This window comes from Staurois parvus, unplaced genomic scaffold, assembly GCF_062004578.1.
Source record: "Staurois parvus isolate SC_StPar_1 unplaced genomic scaffold, SC_StPar_1.0 ptg001005l, whole genome shotgun sequence".
Taxonomy (NCBI): domain Eukaryota; kingdom Metazoa; phylum Chordata; class Amphibia; order Anura; family Ranidae; genus Staurois; species Staurois parvus.
Window position 1 is genome coordinate 631,990 of NW_028318801.1, and position 12,273 is coordinate 644,262.

Below are 12,273 nucleotides of genomic sequence, written 5' to 3' on the forward strand. Positions count from 1 at the left end.
CCTTCCACTAAGTTCTGGAACACTCCGGAAGGTAGGAAAAGCAGAAGACAAGCAGCTTGTGAGTCACTGAACAGCTCCTAATTATCCCCTACTCCTTTGTCTACAGAGAAGCCAACTAACAGACTAGAAGGGCGTTACAGACATTTATAAATGGCGGCTGATAGCAAGAACAAACACACTGGGGGTCATTTACTAAAACTGGAGAGTGCAAAATCTGGTGCAACTCTGCATAGAAACTAATCAGCTTCCAGATTTTTTATCAAAGTCTAATTGAACAAGCTGACATTAGAAGCTGATTGGCTGCCATGTACAGCTCCACCAGATTCTGAGTGGCATGGCGGGTGTCAGCAGGTAGAATGGAGGACCATCAGTGAATATTTGTTCTCTGATCTCCCCTCTGGATTTCATCATTTCATCACATCTGGGTTCACAGCTGTCATTCTCTAGCTGCTACGGCTTGGAAAGAAGCCGATTAAGCACAATCTATGCTTGATTAACTTCACTGGGGTCCATTGGTGACATTAGGGGGTCTAGTAGATCCCTGATATCTCTTTAACCCCTTCATGCCTAAGGGTAAAACAAATCTAAATGCCTAAGCACAATTTTGCAACGTTGACCTGTGTTAGTAAAACCGTCCATATCATCACAACTACTTTGTACATCCAGGTGGATTATACCGCGTTTTTTTTTCAGGACAAATTGGGCTTTCATTTGGTGGTAAATGGTAATGGATATCTCCTTATTTGTTTTTATTATCAAAGGAAAACTGGCCCAAATACTAAAAAAAAAAAAATTTTTTATTTAGCTGTGTGTTGTTTGTACCCATAGTACAGCCCAGAAACAATAGTGCGCATTTTGTTTTTGTCTTTTTTTTTTTTTTATAACCTAAAACATACTGACACCAATTTGTTTATAAATCCTGACCTTTGACCCTGACCTTTTGACCTTGAACTTTGACCCTGACCTTGACCCAAACACTAACCCTGGCACTGAACTAGATCAAACCTTGATCTACTGTAGCTATTTTTTCTTTATTTTTTTATTTTGTATTCTCCTCCTCCCACGCCCGACTGCAGGACTTCTCCAGGACTTCCCCCATCCTCTGGAACTCACTACCCTGATCCATCAGACTGTCACCTACCCTCCTCACCTTTAGGCGCACTCTGAAAACCCATCTCTTAAGGGAAGCCTACCCCACCCTCACCTAACAGCCGATCTCCTCCACTCCTCCTACCACTCCATCCCCCACAGCCACTTCCTCCTGTACCACTATCCCCTCCCTCCTAGATTGTAAGCTCCAAGGGCCCTCGAACCCCTTGTGTATTGTTTTGTTACTGTTTTGTCTCATGTAATGTTCCCCACTATATTGTACAGCGCTGAGCAACTTTTTGGCGCTATATAAACACTGTATAATAATATTTTTTTATATTTATTTATCTTTTCTTTTTTTTCTTTTACAAACATTTTTTTTCTCTCTTTATGCCAGGTATGCCAGGAGTGAGAGAGGTACAATGTATAATGTAATGTATATAATGATACAATGTATAATGGAATGTATATAATGATACAATGTATAATGGAATGTATATAATGATACAATGTATAATGGAATGTGTATAATGATACAATGTATAATAGGATGTATATAATGATACAATGTATAATGGAATGTATATAATGATACAATGTATAATAGGATGTATATAATGCTACAATGTATAATAGGATGTATATATTGATACAATGTATAATAGGATGTATATAATGATACAATGTATAATAGGATGTATATAATGATACAATGTATAATAGGATGTATATATTGATACAATGTATAATGGAATGTATATAATGATACAATGTATAATAGGATGTATATAATGCTACAATGTATAATAGGATGTATATATTGATACAATGTATAATGGAATGTATATAATGATACAATGTATAATGTAATGTGTATATAATGATACAATGTATAATGGAATGTATATAATGATACAATGTATAATGTAATGTGTATATAATGATACAATGTATAATAGAATGTATATAATGATACAATGTATAATGGAATGTATATAATGATACAATGTATAATAGGATGTATATAATGATACAATGTATAATAGGATGTATATAATGGTACAATGTATAATAGTATGTATGTAATGATCTAATGTATAATAGGATGTATATAATGATACAATGTATAATGTAATGTATATAATGATACAATGTATAATGGAATGTATATAATGATACAATGTATAATATGATGTATATAATGATACCATGTATAATGAGATGTATATAATGATACAATGTATAATGGGATGTATATAATGATACAATGTATAATAGGATGTATATAATGATACAATGTATAGTGGAATGTATATAATCATACAATGTATAATATGATGTATATAATGATACAATGTATAATGGAATGTATATAATGATACAATGTATAATGGAATGTATATAATGATACAATGTATAATATGATGTATATAATGATACCATGTATAATGAGATGTATATAATGATACAATGTATAATGGGATGTATATAATGATACAATGTATAATAGGATGTATATAATGATACAATGTATAGTGGAATGTATATAATCATACAATGTATAATATGATGTATATAATGATACAATGTATAATAGAATGTATATAATGATACAATGTATAATGGAATGTATATAATGATACAATGTATAATATGATGTATATAATGATACAATGTATAATAGAATGTATATAATGATACAATGTATAATAGAATGTATATAATGAAACAATGTATCTCTCTCCTCCATTCATAGAGAGAGAAAAAAAACAAGGGGGCCGGGCTGCACAGTGACTGATCACTGTCATAGCCAGTCAAAGGCTATCACAGCGATCATGTGACCCGGAATCAGGAGTCCTGGGTTCCGATCGTTAGAACGGGACCTGGTGCTCTCAGTGACACCACGGTCTTTGTGCTGGGAGTGCGCAGTGAGGCGCGCTCCCAACACAAAGACAGGTATGCAAATATGCGGCCCCCACAGAAAAAAGCCCAGTTCTGTGAGGTCGCATATTTGTGTGACGTCGGGGTTAAAGAAGATCAAGGGGTTAAAGAAGATCAAGGGGTTAAAGAAGATCTGTCATTTCTACTATGCTATCTTAGTATAGCTACTAAATAAAATAAACCAAAATGAAAGTAACATAACAAATAAAAATAGTAAAGCCCCCCCCGACACCCATGTACATGCTCATATGTAAACACACATGTCAGGTATGCCTATGTATGAAAACAGTGGTTGTATTGCACATATTTGGTATCACCATGCACACCAGAGGGAGAGCAATAATTCTAGGGCCATCATTCATAGTTATCTCTAAACTGATGACTTGTAAGGCCTTTTAAAGGGTCACCTACAAACATTTTGGGTAGTGTAAGCTCAGTAAACAATTTCTGCAATTCCCAGATGAATGAACTCCCACACATGCACAGGAGTGATGTCATCTTGGCCAGGCCAATGAAATCGGCTAGAGATTGATATCTGGAAGTCATTCTGGCCAAAGATGACAGCAGCTGGCAGGGAGCTCAGGGACACCGCAGCTCTGGAGGAAAGGTGAGTATAGTTCCACTTTAAGTAAGTGTAGTGCCCCTCTAGTTAGCCAGGGGGAGCTAGTCTGGGAAAAGTAATTTGGGTCAGGCTGAGAGGCTTTGCAGATCAGTTCCCTGATACCTCTCCATTCTCTACAGACTTGAGATGTTTCTAGAAAGCAGTGAGCAGGGGTGAGGAGGGGATCATCTGCACACTTAAGGGATCCTGACCAATCCCCAGGCAGGAGGCTTGGCATGGGGTCAGGACAGCTCTTAAAGTGGAGCTGCAAAAACTGTAACTGCTGACTTTTAAAAAACAGCCACTTATCTGTCCCTCGGTCCTGCAGTGTGTCCCCCACAGTCTGTTTCACCAGCCATCCTGGATTCCAGGAAGCTTCAGTGTGGGCACCCGGCCGTGATAGCTTGCAGGTACCCACTGCGCATGCGTGAGTAGCGCTGCGCTTCATGAATGGCCCCGTAGACTTCTGGGACCTGTCACGTGTCCCACAAGACTACAGGGAGGGAGAGAGGGAGGACACCTTCTGCTTCCGATCGCCTAGGTGATCGGACTGGGAATGAGAGCGGGTACCTGTCAAATTCGGGTACCCACTCTCCCCTGCCCCCCAAAGGTGCCAATACTTAATGGGGAGCGGGAGAACAGTCCTTAAAGCGGAACTCTTCCTTTTGGGTGGAGCTTCACTTTAAGTATAGCTGATCCTGCTCAGCAGCAGGAGAGTACGGGTGGAAGATGTGGAAGAGGAAGGGCTGCAAGAGCCTGTTTAGGATTAACTCACTTTTGTTACTTACCTGTTGTGTATATTGGTTCACATATTGTTTATTAACATTTATGTGGTTGTGCATTTTTCACTTCTTATTCACCTTTTGGATCCGATCGGGATCAAATCACGGTCAGATATTTGTTAAGACCCCATGTGGATGTAATCACATTTTTTCTTTTGCACATTGTGTCACTTTATATATTGTTTCCGTTTTTATGCATACATGGGTATAATATGTGATTTATGGATTGTGAGTAGCGCTGCATCATTTTCTCTCATCCCATTAGAACTAATGTCACCCGCTCGCGGGTCCGCAATTCTCTGTGTGGGTGGTGGGCGGATTTTCGTGCTGATCCGCAGCGGCACCACACGCACAGATATGAACCTAGGGTAAAAGTTTTGTCTTTAGTTCTGCTTGAAGTACTTTGGGTCCATGTGGTGACAAAGGAGTTAAACACGATTGCCGCACAGCTGAGCACAGGGGATTGTAATAAGGGAAGGTGGTTCCTCAAATCCCTGTGTGGTTTTCACAATCTCTGAATTGGGTGCTTTTACTAGTTTGCAGACATTTCTTATATCAGGTATGTTTGACCTTTTTTGTATTGCTATGTATGACCTTCCAGAGTGTAGGTGAAGAGAATGAATACTGGGCTTACCAGTCCAGAGCAATTAAAGTAAACCTGCACAAAGAAAGCTGGAAGTTGCCATTGCAGTCTTTCCTCTGAAAATCCATTTTAATTCAATATTTAGAATAGTCCTGAGTGTGCTTGAATTATTTAGGATGAACAGAAGGAATGGGACTTGATTTCTTCTCTGTTTCTTTGTATTTGTTTTTAAGGACACTTGAGTAAGGAGACATCTATACCACATCCAGGTTCAGCAAACATAATTGGGGTCCTGCTGATATTGATCTCTTGGCTCTCACCTCTTATTCTATTGTCCCTTTTAGGCTCTATATAAACATTGGTTGCTTAGCCCTGGTGAATGAGGTCCTAGCGGTTTAGGTGTGGGTGGAAGGTACAGGTGCACCATCCAGTCCAACTGTCAGTGGCCTGTAAAAGTCTGAGAGGCTGACCACTGCTGCTCTTGGACAGTGCACAAACAATATTTCTGTATAGCACAGTATGTGCCCAGGGATGAATGCCTGGAGAGCAAGCGGTCTGCATTCCGTGCATTCATCTCTGAGCGCATACTACCCTAAACAGGAGTTCTGCCGGGTTCCCCATCCAGAAGCTGTCAGCCTCTCATAGGCTTCCTTCCAACCATGCACATTCATGGACAAGGCTTATATTCAGAGGGTGGTGCAGCAACTGCCAGCAGGTTAACTGGTATCAGCACATGGATAAGAACATATGTCACCAGCACAGCATGGATCCATAACCTCAGATCCAAACCTTTATGGAAGAGATCAGATCAAAAAATGTATCTGTGAACATTTCAAGGCTAAGCAAGACCTTTTTTTCCAGGCAAGCAATGGGGTTTCAAGGGCAAGTAAAAGATCCTGCAAGACCCTGAAATGTTGCATTGACAGTTTGTGATGTGCTCTCTTAAATAAACATTTGGCCCAGTCTTTCTAAACCAGGATTCCTCCACAGGTTTTAGGGGTTCCTTGAGCAATTTCTACCTCTTAGATTAGTAACTACTGACACATTGATCATTTTAACTATCTGTATAGGGGGCGTTGTTCCCGGAGTCCACCAACGCATGGGGGCGTTGTTCCCGGAGTCCACCAACGCATGGGGGCGTTGTTCCCGGAGTCCACCAACGCATGGGGGCGTTGTTCCCGGAGTCCACCAACGCATGGGGGCGTTGTTCCCGGAGTCCACCAACGCATGGGGGCATGCTTACCAGTGATCATCATCGTGATTTACCAAAAGTTGCACTTATAATAATTATTAGGGGTTCTCAAAGACTGGAAAGTTATTTCAAGGGTGCACCTTTTTTTTGTTTTTGTTTTTTTAAAAAAAAAAAAAAAAAAAGCTGAAAAAGGCCACTTGGGACCATTGATGGTAAATCTATGGTGTGCTGGCGATCTATGTTCTTTCCCACAATGTCTGTCCTGCACCTGGTCCCTGAAAACTGAATAATTGAATGCTACCTAAATTTATTAACAAGATCTATAGCTGGGCTTCTGCCTAGGAATCAATATTCAGAAATAAGCCATTATCCACTAACCCAAGAACTTCCATAATTGTTCTGGGTTAGTGACTATTTGAGATCTCAAGCAAGGGCAACAATCATGGTCCCAAAGCTGGCACCCACAAAGATAAAGCAGCACTGTGAGCCTTCATACTTCCGTTATGACCATTCCCCTTTAAATAAATGTTTATACTTTCATATAACATGTTCTTTTTAATAACTTCCAGGATGACCTCATCTGATCTGGGGGAGGAGCTGAACTGTTCTATCTGTCTGGAATGGTACATGGACCCGGTATCCCTACAATGTGGTCACAACTTCTGTCAGAGTTGTATCAAATCCGTGTTGGATACCCAAGAAAAGTCTGGCGTCTATACGTGTCCAGTTTGCAGGGCAGAGTATTTAGAGCGCCCTCAGCTGGAGAAGAACAGAAGGCTCTCTAGCATAGTGGAGTGTTACTTACTGGCCCATCCAGAGCAAGAAAAGGCCAGGATCTTGTGCACCTACTGCGATTTTCCAGAACAGGCTACTAAGATGTGTCTCCAGTGCGAGACCTCTTTTTGCAGCAAGCACTTAAGCCACCATAACAAGTCAGTTGACCATTGCTTAATCAACCCTACAATTTCTCTTGAAAATGTGCATTGCTCCACTCACAAGAAGATGCTGAAGTATTATTGTTTAGAAGACAAAGTTTGCATCTGCGTTTCGTGCTTTGCTATGGGAGAGCATCGAGGACACTTAGTGCAGCCAATCTATGAAGTCTCTGAAAAGAAGACAAAGGAGATGAGGAATATTTTGGAAACTCTGATGTCGGGGAAGGGAGACATGGAAAAATGTCTCCAAACAGCCAGAAACCACATGGAGAATGTGCAGAGGAATGCAGACTCTATTACCAAGAAGGTCCATGGATTGCTCAAGGATATCCGAGAACAACTGCACAGTCTGGAGAAGAGAATTTTAAGAGAACTCAACAGGCAGACTGTACAGATTAGACGGCAAGTATCTGATCAGATCAAACAGATGGAAGTAAAATCAGATAACTTGACTCAGAGTATTAACCATATTCAGGGTCTCTGCAACAGCGAAGACCCCTTTTCCATCCTACGAAGACAAAAATCGGCAAGGGATGTTATTGAAAATGTTCCTGGAGTGGACAAAACCAGCCAACTCATCGGTGACCTGAACGAAGGTTTGGTCTCCACTATCTTGCACACTGGCCTGCTGGATATTACAACTGCTGTAAAGAAAAAGATCCACGTATGTGATGTGCCACCACTACTAATGGACCCCAGAACAGCTCACAACAAGATGGAATTATCCGTGGACTTGAAATCCGTGACTGACTCTGATACAAACCATGGCCGGCTGGGGTCGCCCCTGAGATTTATGGTTTACAACCAGGTGCTGAGTGTAAATAGCTTTACAGAAGGACAGCACTACTGGGAAGTGGAGACTAGCGTTACCGGTATATGGGATATAGGCTTGGCCTATCCTAGCATTGAGCGAGATGGGAAACAGTCTGGTATTGGCGATAACAACAAGTCATGGTGCCTGCGCAAATACACCAAAAAATACATGGCAGCTCACAACTCAAAGGCCCAGTCGCTGCTTCATGAACAATGCACTCAAGTTATTGGAATGTATCTGGATTACGAGGCTGGTAGGCTTTCCTTTTATGAGCTCTTCCACCCAACCAAAGGCTTATACAGACATATACACACCTTTATTGCCACGTTCACTGAACCGCTGCACATCGCAGTGTATGTAGATGATGGGGGCTGGGTCACATTCAAGTAAAATTGATTTGCCTTCAGCACTGTCTCATTTTGGGGGTACAACCTTAAAGCAGACCTGTGCTTTGTCCACACAGGTTCTCTTTTTAATGCCCCCTTACTGAGCAGTATGCATCATCTCTCCTTATCTCCCCCACCATTCTCTTTAGCCACTGGTAGCAAAGGAAAAGACCTATGAGCTTCATGGCCATATTCCCATGTGACAGCAATGGCCATTTACCAAGCACCAGTGCCATCACATGGCAGGAAGTAGTGACATGCATGCCCCCCCCCATACCTGGAAGTACTGAGTATTTTCTTTACTGCTAGCAGCTGAATAGAGTGAAGGGAAGGTGAGTATATACTATGCTGAGGAGGCTTTAAATGGATTTCATTTCTTGGGTGGAATAAACGGATAGTCTACCACTAGAGTTTCTGACTCCACCCATGCCTTTTGTGTTGCGTTGTCACCGACCCCACACTGGATTCTCCATATGTTCCTGATATCAGTGGAGGAACCTCCCAGACAGGTTGAGAGTTTTAAAATTTTGGCAAATGATTTGAACCCTTTTGAGCCAGCCTTAAATTATGTGTTCGGTCTTAGGTGGGGTTAACCTTTTAAGAGATGGATTGTAGGAAATTAAGTAACATGCATGTCAGTGTCTTACTTGCTAACCAAGGTCCACCATGAAAATGTATTAACTCAGACATTCTCTCTGCATTGATTGCATCATGCTGCCAAAACAAACCCAGAATGTCTTTTTAATTCTTTGTGTTTTACTGTGAAATCTGGAATGCTGGAATTTTAATGAATAAAATGTGAATGTATACACCTAACATCTGATTCTTTTTAATCTCTGGGACGGGAAAAAAAATTCCATTCTGCTCCTCCAATTTTAATTTTTGTAATGTCGCTCCCCTATAAATGATCCTCGATTTATCTTACCCCATTACCTATTGGCAAATGGAACAAGCGCTCAGAAATATATATATATATATATATATATATATATATATATATATTTATTTATTTATTTTTTTAAACCAAATTCTACATGTGTATGATTAGCTTAAGGGATACCTTCATTTGTTTTTGTTTTTGTTTTTTTTTAACCACTTCCCAACCGGGCCAATTCTGCAATTCTGACACCTCTCAAATACATGTAGAAATCTACAATAATTATATACACTATACTGCCAAAAGTATTAGGACACCCCTCCAAATCATTGGGTTCAGGTGTTCCAATCACTTCCATGGACACAGGTGTATACAATCAAGCCCCTAGGCATGCAGACTGCTTCTACAAACATTGGTGAAAGAATGAGTCGCTCTCAGGAGCTCAGTGACTCCAAGCGTGGTCCCGTGATAGGTTGTCACCTGGGCAATAAGTCCATCCGTGACATTTCCTGGCTACTAAATATTCCACGCTCAACTGTTAGTGGGATTATAACAAAGTGGAAGCAACTGGGAACAATGGCAACCCAGCCACCAAGTGGTAGGCCACGTCACATGACAGAGAGGGGTCAGTGCATGTTGAAGTGCGCAGAAGTCGCCAACTGTCTGAAGAGTCAATAGCTGAAGACCTCCAAACTTGGTGTGGCCTTCAGATGAGCCCAACAACAGTGCATAGAGAGCTTCATGGAATGGGTTTCCATGGCCGAGCAGCTGCATCCAAGCCTTTCATCACCAGGTGCAAAGCATCCGATACCGTGGTGTAAAGCATGCCGCCACTGGACTTTAGAGCAATGGAGAAGTGTTCTCTGGAGTGACCAATTATGCTTCTGTCTGGCAATCCGATCGACGTGTCTGGGATTGGTGGTTACCAGGAGAACGGTACTTGCCTGACTGCATTGTGCCAAGTGTAAAGTTTGGTGGAGGAGGGATTATGGTGTGGGGTTGTTTTTCAGGGGTTGGGCTTGGCCCCCTAGTTCCAGTGAAGGGAACTCTTAAGTCGTCTGCATACCAAGACATTTTGGACAATTTCATGCTCCCAACTTTGTGGGAAGAGTTTGGGGATGGCCCCTTCCTGTTCCAACGTGACTGCCCACCAGTGCACAAAGCAAGGTCTATAAAGACATGGAGGAGCCAGTGTGGGGTGGAGGAACTTGACTGGCCTGCACAGAGTCCTGACCTCAACCCCATAGAACACCTTTGGGATGAATTAGAGCGGAGACTGTGAGCCAGGCCTCCTCCCCCGACATCAGTGCCCGACCTGACAAATGTGCTTCTGGAAGAATGGTCCAACCTTCCCATAGACACCCTCCTAAACCTTGTGGACGGCCTTTCCAGAAGAGTTAAAGCTGTTATAGCCGCAAAGGGCGGGGCCAACTCAATATACGGACTAAGACTGGGGGGCCATTAAAGTTCATGTGCGTGTAAAGGAAGGCCGACCAATACTTTTGCCAATATAGTGTATATGTAGCCCCTCCTCATCACACATACACACGGTTCAAAAAAAATTAAAGGAACACTTTGAAAACCCATCAGATCTCTATGGGGAGAAATCTGCTGCTGGATCTCTATACTGATATGGATGGGGTAATGTGTTAGGAACGTAAGGATGTCCCATCGTTTGATGGAAATGATCGACCTACAGAGGACTGAATTCAACAACGCCCCAAAAATCAAAGTGAAGAAATGATGCAACAGGCGAGTCCATGTTGGTGAAATGTCATTGCAGCAACTCAGAATGGTCCTCAGTAGTTTGTATGGCCCCCACGTGGTTGTATGAATGCCTGACAACGTCAGGGGAGGCTCCTAATGAGATTACGGATGGTGTCCTGGGGGATTTCCTCCCATATCTGGACCAGGGCATCACTGAGCTGCTGGACAGTCTGAGGTGTAACTTGGTAGCGTTGGATGGACCGAAACATGACATCCCAGAGGTGTTCTATCATTGGTGTCAGTGGGATACAGTGATCCCTATCGTTGGTGTCAGTGGGATACAATAGTGCTTATCGTTAGTGTCAGCGGGATACAATAGTCCCTATCGTTGGTGTCAGTGGGATACAATAGTCCCTATCGTTGGTGTCAGTGGGATACAATAGTCCCTAGCGTTGGTGTCAGCGGGATACAATAGTCCCTATTTTTGGTGTCAGTGGGATACAGTGATCCTTATCGTTGGTGTCAGCGGGATACAATAGTCCCTATCGTTGGTGTCAGCGGGATACAATAGTTCCTATCGTTGGTGTTGGCGGGATACAATAGTCCCTATCGTTGGTGTTAGCGGGATACAATAGTCCCTATCGTTGGTGTTAGCGGGATACAATAGTCCCTATCGTTGGTGTTAGAGGGATACAATAGCCCCTATCGTTGGTGTTAGCGGGATACAATAGTCCCTATCGTTGGTGTTAGCGGGATACAATAGTCCCTATCGTTGGTGTTAGCGGGATACAATAGTCCCTATCGTTGGTGTTAGAGGGATACAATAGCCCCTATCTTTGGTGTCAGTGGGATACAATAGTCCCTAGCGTTGGTGTCAGCGGGATACAATAGTCCCTATCGTTGGTGTCAGCGGGATACAATAGTCCCTATCGTTGGTGTCAGCGGGATACAATAGCCCCTATCGTTGGTGTCAGTGGGATACAATAGTCCCTATGGTTGGTGTCAGTGCGATACAATAGTCCCTATGGCCCACCTTCAGACCTGTGAATGGACCTGGCAGCGACTCCATACGAGATCCCCAGTGGCGCTCCCATGTCGTGGCTCATGGAGGGGTCAGCGATGGCCCTGGACGCAGGCGGGTGTGAATCGGGGCGTACAGTAGAAAGGTTTTAGAGGATGTATGGCCACATTGTGTATGAGATCTGTGAGGGGGGAGGGAATTCTTAGGCCTGGAGTCCTACAGAAATGTCCCTGGAAAGGACAAGGCAGCCCAGAGCTGGATGAACAGGCTCTCCGGTTGCCTAGCAACCAGCAGAATGGCTGTGTGCCCCGCCTCCATTGTTTGTACCCGTTGCTAGGAGACGAG

General features: G+C 42.6%; 1 protein-coding gene across 1 annotated transcript; it reads left to right on the forward strand.

Annotated features, from left to right (window-relative positions):
• The first annotated feature begins 6,758 nt into the window (after window positions 1-6,758).
• LOC149441312 (E3 ubiquitin-protein ligase TRIM39-like) lies at window positions 6,759-8,539 on the forward strand. The gene has a single exon (XM_089657504.1). The coding sequence runs from the start codon at window positions 6,759-6,761 to the stop codon at window positions 8,325-8,327; it is 1,569 nt and encodes a 522-aa protein (XP_089513630.1). The 3' UTR covers window positions 8,328-8,539.
• Window positions 8,540-12,273: the final 3,734 nt, after the last annotated feature.